Source organism: Gorilla gorilla, chromosome 3 (assembly GCF_029281585.2).
Source record: "Gorilla gorilla gorilla isolate KB3781 chromosome 3, NHGRI_mGorGor1-v2.1_pri, whole genome shotgun sequence".
Taxonomy (NCBI): Eukaryota; Metazoa; Chordata; class Mammalia; order Primates; family Hominidae; genus Gorilla; species Gorilla gorilla.
In genome coordinates, this window is record NC_073227.2 from 114,596,597 (window position 1) to 114,613,436 (window position 16,840).

General features: G+C 39.1%; 2 protein-coding genes across 4 annotated transcripts in view; one reads left to right on the top strand and one right to left on the bottom strand.

The window, feature by feature from the left end:
• The window catches only part of SMARCAD1 (SNF2 related chromatin remodeling ATPase with DExD box 1), an 86,429-nt gene extending 80,505 nt beyond the window's left edge, over nt 1-5,924 (top strand). For all 3 annotated transcript variants that reach the window (XM_019025895.4, XM_019025894.4, XM_019025896.4), the window contains exon 24: nt 4,102-5,924. In XM_019025895.4, the coding sequence (XP_018881440.1) occupies nt 4,102-4,163 (62 nt within the window). In that variant the 3' untranslated portion in view covers nt 4,164-5,924. The remainder of the gene's footprint in view (nt 1-4,101) is intronic.
• A 7,109-nt stretch (nt 5,925-13,033) lies between these two features.
• HPGDS (hematopoietic prostaglandin D synthase) overlaps nt 13,034-16,840 on the bottom strand; it is a 44,393-nt gene continuing 40,586 nt past the window's right edge. The window contains exons 5-6 of the mRNA XM_004039135.4: nt 16,702-16,800; nt 13,034-14,209 (exon numbers count right to left, since the gene is read on the bottom strand). Of these exons, the coding sequence (XP_004039183.2) occupies nt 14,045-14,209; nt 16,702-16,800 (264 nt within the window). The 3' untranslated portion in view covers nt 13,034-14,044. The remainder of the gene's footprint in view (nt 14,210-16,701; nt 16,801-16,840) is intronic.

Consider the following 16,840-nt stretch of genomic DNA (forward strand, 5'->3'; position numbering starts at 1 on the left):
GTGTGTGTGACCAGTTATTTTATGTGTATAAAAATAAACACGTGTTCTTTCTTTTATGGGAGAAAGGGTGCATGTCAACTTACGATACACTCTTCTGCACCTTTTCTTATTTAATGTTAAATTAATTGGAAATAAGCAAGTTTTTTCATTCTAATTCCTAATATTGATAATTGTTCATTTTAATTTAGCAAATTTCTGTTCATGACAGACACTGTTATGTCTGTGTTATATTAGGCACTCTGTGCTGTAAAAATCAATACACTTTGTCTACAGCGAGAGAGAAGTGTGTATGATCAAATAATTACTTGTCTTTCTTGCATAGCATTTATTTCAGGGTGCTGTGGAAGCTTGGGGAGGTGGGCGGTAGAGAAAGTTTGAGTAAGAAGCAACTGAGATCTTTAAGAGTAAGGATAAGTAGAGTGATCATAGTTAAACAATTAGCAGTCATCACTAGGCTTTGTGTGCATGTGGCAACTTGCCAGTTTCAGGTTGTCCAGGAAATACAGTAAAGTGAATGCATAAGGCAGATTCTCTTTGGGCAATGTTTTCCTTATTATTTTGGTAGGGCAGCTTTTAGAATTTAGTAAAGCATTTAAATTCTTTTTCAGCAATACTAGCAAATATCCAAATATATGGATTTTATTCTAACAATAAGTTTCTAAATATAACAGAACCATAATAGTTGATAAAATTAACTATAAGTCTTTTCTTATGGGCTAGTTCATTTCCTCAGAGGGAAATTTTTCAACCTCCTGTGAAGTGAAGAGAGGTGGGGAGAGGTGGTATGAGAAAGGCCCTGAGAAATGAAGGAAGGAGGTTTGTTCTCTTATTTAAATATTAATAGTTAATCTGCCTGTTTTCAGCAGCCTCTTTCTTCTCTTCTATGACAAGTCCAGAGTTCCTCAGACTCATGTTCTCCAAAGAGAATAAACCTTCAGTTTTATACATTTGGAGCAAATGGCTGGCTCTCTTGGGCAAGCTTTAGACATCTTACCTGTTCAAGCTGATTATAACTTCATGTTTCCCATTTACCCCCATTTCCTGAGCTTTGAAGGTAGAAGGGTAAGGATTCTGGGTGTGAACTAGCGTTGCATTTCCCACCTGCAGACACTTAAGCTTTTACTTTATTGTCGAAAATCAGTTTCCATTCTTTCATCGTTTTGTTTCAAAAGTTGTAGACAACTCTCTCTCTGCTGTTGTCTTTTTCTCCTATTCTTTCTCCTTTGTCTAATTCCCTTACACTTTTTTCTCCCATCGTATTTTAATGGTATTATGGATGATGGGAACAGAGGTGATGTGTATGTTTGATCATTTTCAGTCATAATTAATGTAAATTATTTGTATTTGTATAAATTTGGTCAGTCTAAAATTTTGCCTGTTATGTTCACCTACATTGTCCGTTAAAATAGCAGTGTATTTTTAGCTGTGCTCTCAAGCCAATAGCTTTGAAATGTTTAGTTACGAAGAATCCTGCCCTCTCCTTACCACTTTTTTCGGAGTCTTGCTCTGTCATCCAGACTGGAGTGCAGAGGCGCAATCTCCGCTCACTGCAAGCTCCGCCTCCCGGGTTCACGCCGTTCTCCTGCCTCAGCCTCCCAAGTAGCTGGGACTATAGGCGCCCGCCTCCATGCCCAGCTAATTTTTTGTATTTTTAGTAGAGACGGGGTTTCACCGTATTAGCCAGGACGGTCTTGATCTCCTGACCTCGTGAGCCACCGCGCCTGGCCTCTCCTTACCACTTTTCCTAGAAGTTTTCCTCTATCTTGTTAAAGCTGTTTATATGTGTTTTTCCCAGTGTGTATTTTATTTGCTAGAATAAGGATGTAATGGTGTCTCTTATTTACTCATTTAGCTGTAATCATTTGTCTTCAGCTGTGTCCCGGATTTCATTTAGGTAATTTTGACACTGGACTGATGACAATACATGTATGCCCTTCTTTCCATCTCTCACAGTGAGGTCCTTTTCCTCTATAAACAAAAATGTATATTTGTAATTGACTATGTATTGCTTTTTGTTACCAATCTGTTTGCCCCCTCTTACATGAAACTATGAAAGGTAAAGACCATGATTCCTCTCAAATATGCTTATCAGATTTTTGTGTTCCTAGAGCTTGCCTTAGTTGTTATCAGAGTACCAGCAGCAGGAGCAGCATCTCCTAAGAAATTGGCAATTTGAAATGCAAATTCCCAAGCCCCATTCTATACCTACTTGGTCAAAAACTCTGGCGATGGCACCTAATAATACTTGGTTTAACAGGCTATTGAAGTGATTCTGATAAAGCTAAAATCAGAGAACCACTGCTTTAAAATAAAGACTGTGTTTGGGTTTTTTTTCATTAACTTCCCTTAATGTATTAATTGTATTAATACATTTTTTACCTTTTGGAACTTTAAAAATATATATATATTACCACAATCATGACTACATACTTTTTGAATTTTTTTATTACAGAAATAGTCATACAAAAATGAAAGCAGTGGCTGGGCGTGTGGTTCATGCTTATAATGCCAGCACTTGGGGAGACAGGCGGGAGGATTGTTTGAGCCCAGGAGTTCAAAACCAGCCTGGGCAACATAGCAAGACTCCATCTCTATTAAAATAAATATATATATATATATATATATATATATATATATTTTAATTGTTGAAAATATAGTATGAATGAAAAATACAGCGATTTAACAGTTGTGACATTTGCAGTGTTTGTTTTTTCTACTTTTTTCCCATTGATCCATAATAAAGTCAATTGTAAACATGGCAATTTATTTTCAATATCACAGCATATTCCTCAAAGTTGGTACAATACCATTGTAGCATCTAAGAAAATAAACAGTAATTTTCAAACATTATCATATATTATTCATATCCAGATTTCTCTCATTTGTCCCCTTAATGTCTTTTATAGCTTTCCTTAAAACACTAGGGTCCAAAGTTCACACACAGCATTTTATTGTATTCTGTCTTTAGTATCTTCAAGTTTAAAAGAATCTCCTTATTCTTTTCCTTCTTTTCTCTTCTCCCTGCATTTTTCCTAACATAGTATCAGTTTATATAGTAATTTATGAAGTGTCAATTTGGATTTTATGGGCTATTTTCAAGTCTGTGGATGAGCTTGGAAGCAAGGATGTCAGTGAACTGACATCCCTAAGAGTTGATGTACTATTTTGTGTTCCTGTGGATATATGTGTTTTGTTTTGTTTTGTTTTTTTAACAGAGAAAAGAAGAGTGGATGAAAGTACTCATAATTCTAGATTATAGCTGAGGTGTATATTTGTGAGAGAGGGGAGGAGGAGAGAAGTGGTTAGTTTTGCTACATTTCAGCCACATCTAATTTATAAAATTATTCATAGTTACAGATCTATCACAGATCAGCAAATATTTGAATTGCCAGCTGTGCTGTTGTCACTAACTAGTAAATTAATAAATCAACTCATCTCAAAATATTCTCAGTGCTGAATTGAATTAATTAGGGATGGCTAGATTATCTGCCACTGTGACACAAAGAGATTTAGAAAATCTCAAATAATTCCTGTAAGTGCTTATAAATACTGGGGCCTCATTTAATTAAAATATAGGGCAAACGTTGGATAAACCAGATAATTTAAAGTGGCTAATTTAATCATCAGCTGGTATGCTGTGCTCAGAATGTTGTTTATATGTATACAGTGTGGGTCTGAGTCAGTGATTATATCTTTAGATGAAAAATAAGAATATAGATTGGTTTTCGTTGGTTTAGGTTTGGGTTTGTTATCCTTGTTTTCCCTACTCCATTTCTTACATAAATGTTTTTTATTTAGCAAATGTGAGAAGTTAAGTACCATGAATTAGATACGATCCAGTGTATTACCGTGTATTTTTATATAGCTTTATAAAATTGGAAAAATAACCTTAGATTGCTATGTTGGCAATATGAACAAGAGCATAGAGGAAATAGCCCTAATCTAAGTAGAGCTTAGGAAAGTTTTTACCAGGGGTGACACTGAAGCAAACTAGCCCTTGAAAGATGAGTAAGAATTCACCAAAGAAAAAAAATAATTGAGACAATTTTTTTTAAGTAAAATATTTTTATAAAGCTTTTAATGCTACTTTCTGACCTACAGGTGATGAAGGGAGTATGCCAGCAGATATAGCCACATTACTAAAAACATCAATGGGCCTGTGAAATAAGAACTGTGAACTCTCAATTGATGAGGAAATATCAACTTGGTGCACTCAAGGACATTTACATTATGATGACCATGGGGTTTATGAACATTTGTAACTTTTTATAATTTCCATATTACATTTCTCATAGTATGGACAACTTTTTGCCACTAACTGAATTCTCCAAATACTCACACGTGAAATTTCAAAAAAGAAGCCACAAATATGTAGTTCTGAAGATGTTGAATAATCATTTTACAAAGCAGTTTTCTGAATGGGGATTAGTTGGTGATTGTTTGTAACAAATATGCTAATGCTTTAGAAATGTCAGTATTTTTGTAATTATTTCTACCTCCAAATATATATATATATTGTCTTTCACTGGATAATGTGTGTAGATTTTTACATGTGCCTTATTTGACAATGCTTATGTCTTGTTTTTGCTTGTCTCATTTGAAGTTCTTTTTTATTATGTTAAAGAATGCAGCTGTATAGATTATATACCTTTCATTTTATTGCTATTTGAAGCAGATGTTCACCAATGTCAGCAAGAACTCAACCTGAATTTAAAGGTGGCATTCCATATACTAACATCCCCCAGGTCCTCTCAAGTACTTCTGCTGAAACAAATTTGTTTGGCTAGGCACTAAGTTGTTTTCCAGTGAATAGTAACTAAAGAAGCCCCTACCTTGCTCCATGGATTAATTCCTTCTGTTCATTTTCCAGCTGCACTAATTGTGCATATTACTCTGCCTAATCTTGTGCATGTTTTCATTGATTTCCCTCTCCCGGCTTTTGCTTCTCTTGAAACTGTTGCCCAGTCACTTCTGCTCCAATTCTCTTCCTCTCTAAATAGTAGTTTATTACTGCCACATCTCCATGCATCAGCAAAATGTTGGTGACATTTTTCTAGCCTGGCAGAACAGATTACTTAAAGCTATTTCACTTCAAAGCAGACTGAATGTGACTTCATCTAAAGGCAGCATTAGGTACTGCATGGAAATAGATCATTAACTTGAAACTCTTATCAAAATATATTTTACCAGTTTCCAGAATTTCCAGTACAGGACCGCCTGAAGAGAGAGCCATTGTTCAATTCCAATTCAGTGTGAGTGACAAAGTGAAATTTAGAAGTGAAGTTGTCTATTTGATATTTAACTCTTTATTAAATCTTTCTTTAAATTTCTGCCTGTCAGTCTATATTGCTGTTTTTATTATACATCAGTTTCTTTGTATAACTTGTGAGTTCCATGTGTTTTGTTTTTATTATGTAAATATCATTATAAATAAACTTATTTATAAATCAAAGATTTGTTAATTTTTGGAAATCATGCTTTTCAAAGCATCCTAACTTGCTAAGATGCTAGGTAATAACAACCCTCTGGATTTGGAAGGCAAATAAAACTCTTACAGTGATTATTTAGATATTAAAGACTGAGAACTCATGGCTTAACCCCAGTCTTGATGGTATATTGAACAGACTGAATATATTTTACCATTACAGGGCTAAAAGGAGTCTTCATGTGTTAATACTACCTCCTTGTACATCACCATACCCAAATCAGTTATTCAAATTGTTAGGAATTTTACCTTTTAAAATCTCATAATGGATTTCTCATGTTTTCTGTATTAATGTATTTTCAATGATAGGCTGTTTCTTTTTTTGTTGTTATTGTTGTTGTTGTTATATCCATACTTTTATCTCTAATGAAATGTAGTTGGGTTCTTCCTGTAATGCGCTATTATGTCTTGGGCTTAATAAAAATATTTGTGATCATAAGTTGTATTTTCACACCCTTTTTAATAGTTTCTAACCCTTCCTCCTCCTACCCTTAAAAACATATAATATTGGGCACAAATGAGATTATCTTATGTGCTTAATATTGCCTGTTTGCCACTAAATTGGAACTTACTACTTAGGATGTATTCTCATTGGTTCCTTCATTGGACTGATGTCAGGAAATACTGTAACCCATTATCACTACAGAGCAAATGAAGCGAGAGTTGGAGTAATATCTTGACCAACTGAAGCATTTTTTAAATGCAAGCTACACAAAGAAGACATGCCTTATGCATTTTTATAACTGTTTGGGACCCCCATAGACTTTTAACTTTATGCCAGTAGATACTTACTTTGAAACATTACTGTTGTTCCTAACAGTTGGTATTATCGTGTAGTGGAGAGACGGGGGTATGAGGAGATTTGGTTTCCATTTGTGTGACCTTACGTGTGATACTTCACAGTCCATAAATTTAAGGAATTCGGATTGTTTTAACTCTTACCAAAAATGTATTTTTGAAATTACAAATTCAATATGCAGTTCACTTTCTGCTTGACTTCACTCTCCCTCAGCCACCCTCTCTTTGTATAGAAGCAAAGAGACATTTAATTTGGATACACAATGGGATAATGGAATGTATTGTCCTTCAGCGCAAAAAGATTACCTAAAGGTTATAATAATGCTAAATATTTTCTTATGAAACTTGCTGTGGTTATACTTTATACTTGAATTATGATTTGTATAAATAGGATTATCTTATTTTGAATTTTCATAATTTTGTATAAGCATTGGATTATCACTTAGTTCTGTCTTCATTAAAGCTTGATGTGGGGGAAATTTATGCAGAAGAGTGAAGAAAAGTTAACTACTTTCATTATCTGGAACATTATTTGCATTTCTTTTGTTAAAGGTAATTTTTCTTCAGATTGCCTGGATTACATGTTGGAGGGTTTTGAATGAGATTCACATACAACCTATTATCATTTACTTATAGCAACTAATAACAAGAAAATTTGATCCAAAGAATCAAGGTACTTAGAAAATACACTGTTTTTATGTGTAATCCTTAATAATTTATATTTGTTGTTGTTGTTGTTTTGAGACAGAGTCCCTCTGTCATGCAGGCTGGAGTGCAGTGGCACGATCTCGGCTCACTGCAACCTGTGCCTCCCAGTTCAAGTGATTCTTGTCTTGGCCCCCTGAGTAGCTGGGATTACAGGTGCCCGCCACCACACCCAGCTTATTTTTGTATTTTTAGTAGAGATGGGGTTTCACCATGTTGGCCAAGTTGGTCTCGAACTCCTGACCTCAAGTGATTCACCCGCCTCGGCCTCCCAAAGTGCTGGGATTACAGGCATGAGCCACTGCGCCCGGCCTCAAGTATTAGATAACTTTTTTTTCAATTTCATAAAACATTGAGAGGAAAGGAACACCTTAAATAAGATGATACCTATCTGGGCTTTTCTTTTCCTCTTCTTTCTTTCTCCCCAACATCCTCCTCTCTTTTTTGACTTCTTAATTGTGAATAAAGCTTCTGTAAATATATGTGGACAGGTTTTATGTGGACATGTTTTCAGGTCCTTGAAATAAATATCAAGGAGCACAATTGCTGGATTGTATGATAAGCATATGTTTAGTTTTATAAGACATTGTCACTGTCTTCCAAGGTAGCTGTACCATTTGTACTCTCATCAGCAACAAATTAGAGTTACCCGTGCTCCACATCCACGTCAGCGTTTGGTGTTGTCTGCTGTTTTGGATTTTTTACCATTGTGACAGTCATATAGTGGGATCTTGTTTTAATTTGCAGTTCCCTAATGACATTTTGTTGGGCACCTCTTCATATGCTTATTGCTACCTGTATCTTTGTTGAGGTGTCTATTGAGGTCTTTTGCCCATCTTTTGATAAGCTTGTTTGTTGTCTTATTGTTGAGTTTTATGAGTTTTTTGTTTTTTTTGTGTGTGTGTGTGTGAGCAACATGGCTGTTTATTTCACCTGGGTGCAGGTGGGCTGAGTCCGAAAAGAGAGTCAGTGAAGGGAGATACGGGTGGGGCCGTTTTATAGGATTTGGGAAGGTAATGGAAAATTACAGTCAAAGGGGGTTGTTCTCTGGTGGGCAGGGGTGGATCTCACAAAGTACATTCTCAAGGGTGGGGAGAATTACAAAGAACCTTCTTAAGGGTGGGGGAGATTACAAAGTACATTGATCAGTTAGGGTGCGGCAGGAACAAATCACAATGGTGGAATGTCATCAGTTAAGGCTATTTTTACTTCTTTTGTGGATCTTCAGTTACTTTAGGCCATCTGGATGTATACGTGCAAGTCACAGGGGATGCGATGGCCTGGCCTGGGCTCAGAGGCCTGACATTCCTGCCTTCTTATATTAATAAGACAAAACAAAATAGTGTTGAAGTGTTGGGGCGGCGAAAATTTTTGGGGGGTGGTATGGAGAGAGAATGAGCGATGTTTCTCAGGGCTGCTTCAAGCGGGATTAGGGGTGGCTTGGGAACCTAGAGTGGGAGAGATTAAGCTGAAGGGAGGTCTTGTGGTAAGGGGTGATATTTTTGGGGATGTTAGAAGAAACATTTGTCATATAGAATGATTGGTGATGGCCTGGATATGGTTTTGGATGAATTGAGAAACTAAATGGAATAAGAGAAGGAGAAAAACAGGTATAAAAGGTCTAAGAATTGGGAGGACCTAGGACATCTGATTAGAGAGTGCCTAAGGAGATTCAGCATAGTCCTGCCAGCAAAGATTATTTATTTACTTCAAGGGTTTAGAGTGGCAGTTTGGGGATAGCACCAGGAGATATCAGCTGTGGTGGCTTGGAGAAACAGTGTAAACCGGCAGTGTAAACAAGAGCAGGGCATGTATGAGTAGTTGAGAACGGTGAATAGGAGTATGACTAGACAAAAGATAGGGATGACAAGTTTTTTTGGGGCACAGTCTAAGTTGGTCTGGTGTCAAATGAGACTGGGGCCTAATAAAAAGGAGCGTCTATACAGGAGCTTAAATGGGCTGTATCTTGTAGCACTCTGAGGACAGGCCTGAATTCTGAGAAGCGAAAGTGGTAAAAGTATTGTCCAGTCCTTTTTAAGTTGGTGGCTGAGCTTGGTGAGCTGTGTTTTTAAAAAACCTTTAGTCCATTCTACTTTTCTTGAAGACGGAGGACCGTAAGGGATATAAAGGTTTCACTGAAACCTACTAAGAGCCTGAAAAACTGCTTGGCTGATTTGACTAGTAAAGGCTCATCTGTTATCAGACTGTATAGAGGTGGGAAGGCTAAACTGAGGAATTAGGTTTGACAGAAGGAAAGAAATGACTGCGGTGGCCTTCTCAGACCCTGTAGGAAAGGCCTTTACTTATTCAGTGAAAGTGTCTATTTGGACTAAGAGGTATTTTAGCTTCCTGACTCGGGCATGTTGAGTAAAGCTAATTTGCCAGTCCTGAGTAGGGGCAAATCCTCGAGCTTGATGTGTAGGGAAGGGAGGGGGCCTGAATAATCCCTGAGGAGTAGTAGAATAGCAGATGGAACACTGAGAAGTTATTTCCTTGAGGATAGATTTCCACGATGGAAAGGAAATGAGAGGTTCTGAGAGGCGGGCTAGTGGCTTGTACTATATAGCATAGCCTGCCTTTGCTGGTATGCGGCAATTAGGCCTGGTGCAACTGCCATCAGTCAAGCGTGATCAGGGTGAGGAACAGGAAAGAAGGAAATATGGGGAAATGGGGTGAATATCAGGTGGATCAGAGAGATATAGTCATGGGTGTCAGGTGTGGTATCAGGAATAATGTGGGAGGCCGGATTGAAGTCCGGGCCAGAAACAATGGTAATTGTGGGACTTAAAGAGTGAGTACAGCTGAAGAAGCCGGGGAGCAGAAAGTATATGCGTCAGGTATGAGGAAGAAAATAGATTTTGGAAGTTATGAGAAATGTAGAGAGTGAGTTGAGCATAGTTTGTGATTTTTAGGGCCTCTAAAAGTATTAAAGCAGCGGCAGCCGCTGCATGCAGACATGAGGGCTAGGCTAAAACAGTAAGGTCAAGTTGTTTGGACAGAAAGGCTACAGGGTACGGTCCTGGCTCTTGTGTAAGAATTCTGACCGCACTAACCATGCCTAGGAAGGAAAGGAGTTGTTGTTTTGTAAGGGATTGAGGTTTGGGAGATTAATCGGACATGATCAGCAGGGAAAGCACGTGTGTTTTTATGAGAATTATGCCGAGATAGGTAACAGATGAGGATGAAATTTGGGCTTGACTGAAGTAATGGGGGCTGTCTGTGAAGCCTTGCGGCAGTACAGCCTAGGTAATTTGCTGAGCCTAATGGGTGTCAGGGTCAGTCTAAGTGAAAGCAAAGAGAGGCTGGGATGAAGGGTGCAAAGGAATAGTAAAGCACGTTTGAGATCTAGAACAGAATAATGGGTAGTAGAGGGAGGTATTGAGGATAGGAGAATATATGGGTTTGGCACCACGGGGTGGATAGGCAAAACAATTTGGTTGATAAGACGCAGATTCTGAACTAACTTGTAAGCCTTGTCTGGTTTTAGGACAGGTAAAATGGGGGAATGGTAAGGAGAATTTATAGGCTTTAAAAGGTCATGCTGTAGCAGGCAAGTGATAACAGGCTTTAATCCTTTTAAAGCGTGCTGTGGGATGGGATCTTGACATTGAGCGGGGTAAGGGTGATTAGGTTTTAATGAGATGGTAAGGGGTGCATGATCGGTCACCAAGGAGGGAGTAGAGGTATCTTATACTTGTGGGTTAAGGTGGGGGGATACAAGAGGAGGACGCAAAGGAGGCTTTGGATTGGGAAGAAGGGAGGCAATGAGATACAGCTGTAGTCCAGGAATAGTCAGGGAAGCAGATAATTTAGTTAAAGTGTCTCAGCCTAATAAGGGAACTGGGCAGGTGGGGATAACTAAAAAGGAATCCTTAAAAGAGTATTGTCTAAGTTGGCACCAGAGTTGGGGAGTTTTAAGAGGTTTAGAAGCCTGGCTGTCAATACCCACAACAGTTATGGAGGCAAGGGAAACAGGCCCTTGAAAAGAAGGTAATGTGGAGTGGGTAGCCTCCATATTGATTAAGAAGGGGACGGACTTACCTTCCACTGTGAGAGTTACCCAAATCTCGGCGTCCGTGATGGTCTATGGGGCTTCTGAGACGATCGGGCAGCATCAGTCTTCAGCCGCTAAGCCGAGAAGGAGTTGGTCAGAAAGCCTTGGGCCAGAGTTCCAGGGGCTCTGGGAGTGGCTGCCAGGTGAGTTGAACAGTCCAATTTCCAGTGGGGTCCCGCACAGATGGGACATGGCTTAGGAGGAATCCTGGGCTGCAGGCATTCCTTGGCCTGGTGGTCAGATTTCTGGCACTTGTAGCAAGCTCCTGGGGGAGGAGGTTCTGGAGGAACGCCTGGCCGCTGCAGTTCAGGCGTTTGGAAGTTCTTGTGTGCTGGAGATGTGGCTGGGGTTTGTCTCACAGTGGAGGCAAGGAATTGCAACTTTTTTCTATTATTGTACACCTTGAAGGCAAGGTTAATTAAATCCTGTTGTGGGGTTTGAGGGCCAGAATTTAATTTTTGGAGTTTTATTTAATGTCGGGAGCAGATTGGGTAATACAATGTATATTGAGAATAAGATGGCCTTTTGACCTTTTAGGGTCTAGGGCTGTAAAGCATCTCAGGGATGCTGCCAAATGAGCCATGAACTGGGCTGGGTTTTTATATTTGATGAAAAAACCTAAACGCTATCTGATTTGGGATAAAGAAAAAGGAGCATTAACCTTGACTATGCCTTTAGCTCCAGCCACCTTTTTAAGAATAAATTGCTGCGCAGGTGGGGGAGGGCTAGTCACGGAAGGAAACTGTAAGCCAGACCAGGTGTGAGGAGGGGAGGCGATAAAAAGATTATAGGGTGGAGGAGTGGAGGCTGAGGAAGAATTGGGACCTAACTTGGCCTGGCTAGGAGGGGAGAGGTCAGATGGGTCTGTAGAAAAGGAAGATTAGAAAGACTCAGCGACGCTTGGCGTTGGGACTGGGGACAGGCAGGAGATTTGGGACGAGTTGCATTGGGCACAGAGACTAGGAAGGGACTGATGTGTAAAAGAATGCCTGGACGTCAGGCACCTCAGATCATTTGCCCATTTTACGACAAGAATTATTTAGATCTTGTAGGATGGAAAAATTGAAAGTGCCGTTTTCCAGCTATTTGGAACTACTGTCGAGTTTGTATTGGGGTCAAGCGGCATTGCAGAAGAAAATAAGATGCTTAGATTTTAGGTCAGGTGAGAGTTGAAGAGGTTTTAAGTTCTTAAGAATACAGGCTAAGGGAGAAAAAGGAGGAATGGAAGGTGGAAGCTTGCCCACAGTGAAGGAGGCAAGCCCAGAGAAAAGAGAGTGTAGAGACACGGAGGGAAGGGGTTTGGGGGTTCTTGCCCCCTAGAAAAGCAGGACTTGCCGCTAAGGGTGAAGGAGAAGGGGTTGAGGGGTACTTGCCCCTGCCCCAGGAAAGCGGGACTTGCCGCTAAGGGTGAATGAGAAGGGGTTGAGGGGTACTTGCCTCTGCCCCAGGAAAGCGGGACTTGCCGCTAAGGGTGAAGGAGAAGGGGTTGAGGGGTACTTGCCCCTGCCCCAGGAAAGCAGAGAAGGGGTAGAGACAAGGAGAGAAGGGGTTGGGGTACTTGCCCCTTCCCCAGAAAAGCGGGACTTGCCGCTAAGGGTGAAGGACCAAGGCAGGCATCCCTGCATTGATTGAACACCAAGGGAAGGCTGCCTTCCCAGTCCGTGACCGGCGCCGGAGTTTTGGGTCCACAGATAAAACTTGTCTCTTTTGTCTCTACCAGAAAATGAAAGGAATTGAAATTAAGAGAAGGGAGAGATTGAAGTGTAGCGCCAAGATTGAAAGGAGAAAGAGGTTGAGGGATAGTGAGGGAAGTTGGAGAAGAGAGTAAAAAGAGGCCGCTTACCGGATTTGAAATTGGTGCGATGTTTCTCGGGTTGGTCGGTCTGAGGACCTGAGGTCATAGGTGGATCTTTCTCACAGAGCAAAGAGCAGGACAGGGGATTGATCTCCCAAGGGAGGTCCCCCAATCCGAGTCACGGCACCAAATTTCATACGCATCCGTGTGAAGAGACCACCAAACAGGCTTTGTGTGAGCAACGTGGCTGTTTATTTCACCTGGGTGCAGGTGGGCTGAGTCCGAAAAGAGAGTCAGCCGAGTTTTATGAGTTCTATATAATTTTGAATAATAGTCTTTTGTCAGATACATGTTTTACAAGTATTTTCTCCAAGTCTGTGGCTTGTCTTCTCCTTCTCTTGATCTCTGGGGTATCTACATTTTTCTCATCACAACAACTTTATTCATGTCAGTAAATTCATCTTTACAAGTTTCTCTGGCTGCATATCTAGAGCCTTTTGAGCCGTGTCAGATTCCCACAGTCAGCTCTTTTCTCAGTAACTCTTTATATTCAGTTTGAATTTCATTCCAGGATTATCAGTTTTTGTTCCTTTGCTGCACTTTCATCTTTGTTGGGGAGTTCCCTCTTTTGATTCATTTTTGTAAAATGTCGAAGGGATTTATCACTGGGCCACAAGCAAGCAATAGCAATACAACTACACACTTTGCTATCTATGCAGGAATAACAGATGTGCAGTGACCTCTGGCAGTCTTTGATAGAAGTGACTGGTCATTGGTCATGATGTACATAGGTTATTTACACAGCGATATGTGAACTGGAGAGCTACTAGCAAAGTTTGTGTTTTATGCAATTACAGGTAATTGTGGTAGCTGAAGTCCAAACCATTTTGGGGGAGGGGAAGAATGGTGTTGCTAAACCATTATGACTGCAATTCGTGCATGTTAGAACCTGTGCAAAGCAAGGTCTGCCTGTATTACATACTATTTTTCTGTAATTGTAAATGATGAGAAGCTATTCTGAAAGAAAAAGATACTGAAGAAAGATTTGTTTTTGTTTTCCTTTTTAAAAATCAGAATATGGCTGAAGTGAATATCTTAGTGGAGCTGGGGAGGGAGCATGTGGATTATCTGGCAGGCTGATGTAGCTGTCTTATCTGATGAGAGAGATGCCCCCGAGAAAAACAAACTTGAAGGCAACATGGATCAGCTAGAGTTTGGTTTGGGGTCTTCGTTTTATCCAGTTAGCGATGGCAGGAATGGCTTGGACTTTCTTCCGTAAAGTCACCAGCCTTGGATGGTTGTCTAACAGGTCAGGCTTAAAGACCAAAAGTGTGGTACTGCAAATCTCCCAGTAGAAGTCTGCCCAAGTTACCTAGTTTAAAGGAAACAAACTTTTCATTTGAACATAGAAAGTGTAGCTGTATCAGCATTCCAAAATTAAAATTAGTTTCTTAATCTAAAAGATTCGAAACAATCTTGTTATTACAAAAGCAGAATGTTTATATGATAGAAGTTCAGAAAATTACTGATATCATACTCCAGCAATCAGGTTACTACTATTAAACATTTTCGTGTATAAGATATTTTTCTATGCTGATAGATGTTGTTTTACTAACATGAGATCTTAATGGTACATACTCTTGTAACCTTGTCCAGTCTCCACCTCTCTGTGACAATACATTTTCCTTATCCAATAACCAATACGTATTTTTCCATCTGTTCTAAAATTGCCCTTTACAGGACAAAGCAGGATCTATTCCAGGTCTATGCATTTGATCTGCTTATGTCCATTAACTCTTCAAAGCAGTACCCTTTTTTTCACATCACCAAATTATTGAAGATTTCACACTAGTCCTACAGAATGTTCTATCTTCAGGACCTTTGTATTTCATCTTACCTTGTTCCTTTGTACTACGTAGTATAAAGGAAGGCACAGGTTACTCTTAGAGGGTGTATAGTTTCAAGTGAAATATTTGTGGCTAAAATACATTATATTGTATCACATAAAAAGAATATATGGATGTCTGACCATTAGGGGTATGCCAAGATTGGCCACTGGATTAGTGATGACAGCCTGGTCCTACGATTTTACAGTTGTATGTTTTTATCTTTGTGTTAGAAACCAATCTGTATGCTGTTACTTTGGCTCCATATAATTATCAAAGAGTGAAGTTTAAATGTGGCCCACTCTTTTTTCTTTTTGTATAGAATTTAATAAAGCTGATTGCTGGTGTCTCAGGAACTTATTAAACATCTGTCAGCCAAGAGAAGCTACTGGCTGGAAGACTCAGAATTCAGAATAAATCCAGAATTTATTCAAATATTTATCAAGCACCTACTGTGTGCCATGCCCAGGTCTAGGTGCTGGAGAGCAAGGTAGGATGCAAGCCCTTCTCTCATGTAGCTTTTATTTTAGAAGGGAAAAACAAATATGCAAAATGATAGGGGTTAGGAAAAAAAAAGTGAAGTCATGTGATGGACTATGACATGGTCAGGGAGGACTTTTTAAGAGGTGACACGTAAGCCCAGGCTTAAATATAAAAAAGGATTAAGACCTGCAGTGAGCAATCTGGGAATTAAGCATTCCAGGTATAGGGAAATGCGTAAAGGCCCTTAAGTGGGAGTGTGAGTTAGGTCTGAGGGACACACACACCAGTGTGGAGCACTGTGAAGAAGGGAGAGAGTGCCCAGAGATGAGATCAGAACATCATTTACAAAGGAATCTTAATAGAAAATGAAAAATAAATTCTTAGAAATTTTTCAATAGGGCAGGGAGAGGAGCATTTTAGTAAAGGCTATGAGGGGAGTCAGAAGAAATGAAGGGGTATGTGAAGAGGTTGAAAGTTGAGAATAAAGATATGGCAAGTTTAGTTCTGTATCACCCAGAAGGGCTGAACAGGGCAGACAGCAGAGTGTCAGCATGCTACAAAAAAGCAGTCTTATCTCCCAAAATGCAGTCTCCCTGAAGGTAGGGACCGCCACCTACCACAACTTGTAAATCAGGTTTAGATTTGAATTTTTTGGTAAGACTACTAGGTGGTAGTGTGCCTAGTATCTGGTTGTCTAACTTTTTTGTGATTATTGATGGTCCATGCCTACGCCAATTAATTTTTCTGGGGTTGGAAAGTGGTGATAGTTTATTTCAGTCTTTCTTATCTATTAACTGGAATACTTTCATGAAGAGAAACTTTTTCCAATTGATCGAGATATAAAATGCTTCATAATTTATCCTGATATAAAATACATATGAGTTTATACTGTTAGCTGTAGTTCAAGTTCAGGAATGGATATTTACTTGACCTTACTCACCTTACATCTCTATCTCCTTTCTCCCACATTGAAGATCCTGATTCTCAGTGACATCAACACAATTTATTTTTGTACCCACAATATAAGTATAATAATACCAGAAAAAAAAACCAATAGTTTGTAGTACCACCAACATGATTACTGAAAATAGTATATGATTTTTTGTTGTTCTAAGCTAAGAGATATCTGTCTTAGATGTATAATCAGATTAGTGTGTTTTACGAATGATACTTCTTGAAATAGTTCTTCTCTAATAGAGTACATATGTATTCTGTGTGTTCTCTATGCACCTCTTTTGCAAAGTTAGGTTCATTTACTTTGCTTTGATTTTTAGGATAGCTTTTTAAGTTTTTGCTGCTAATACATAATTATATAAAATATGGTTCCAAAGTCAAATCTATTTTTTAAAAAGGTTTATTTAAAGAAGTTTAACCTTTGTTCTTGCTGTAAATTCTATCCCCTCCCTACAGGTAACTTTTTTTCAGTAAGTCTTTATACTTCTTTTGGTTTGTCCTTTTATTTGCTTGAATTTTTTAAGATATAAAACATACTCACCGAGTTACCAATAAGCCACTCTCTCCCTGCTAAATATGTGTCCAAGTCTTGCATAAGATGAGGCGCATTATACGTGAGCAGCTCATTGAACATCTGCTCCTAGGAGAAGGAGAAAATATCACTTTAAGAATAATGAGAA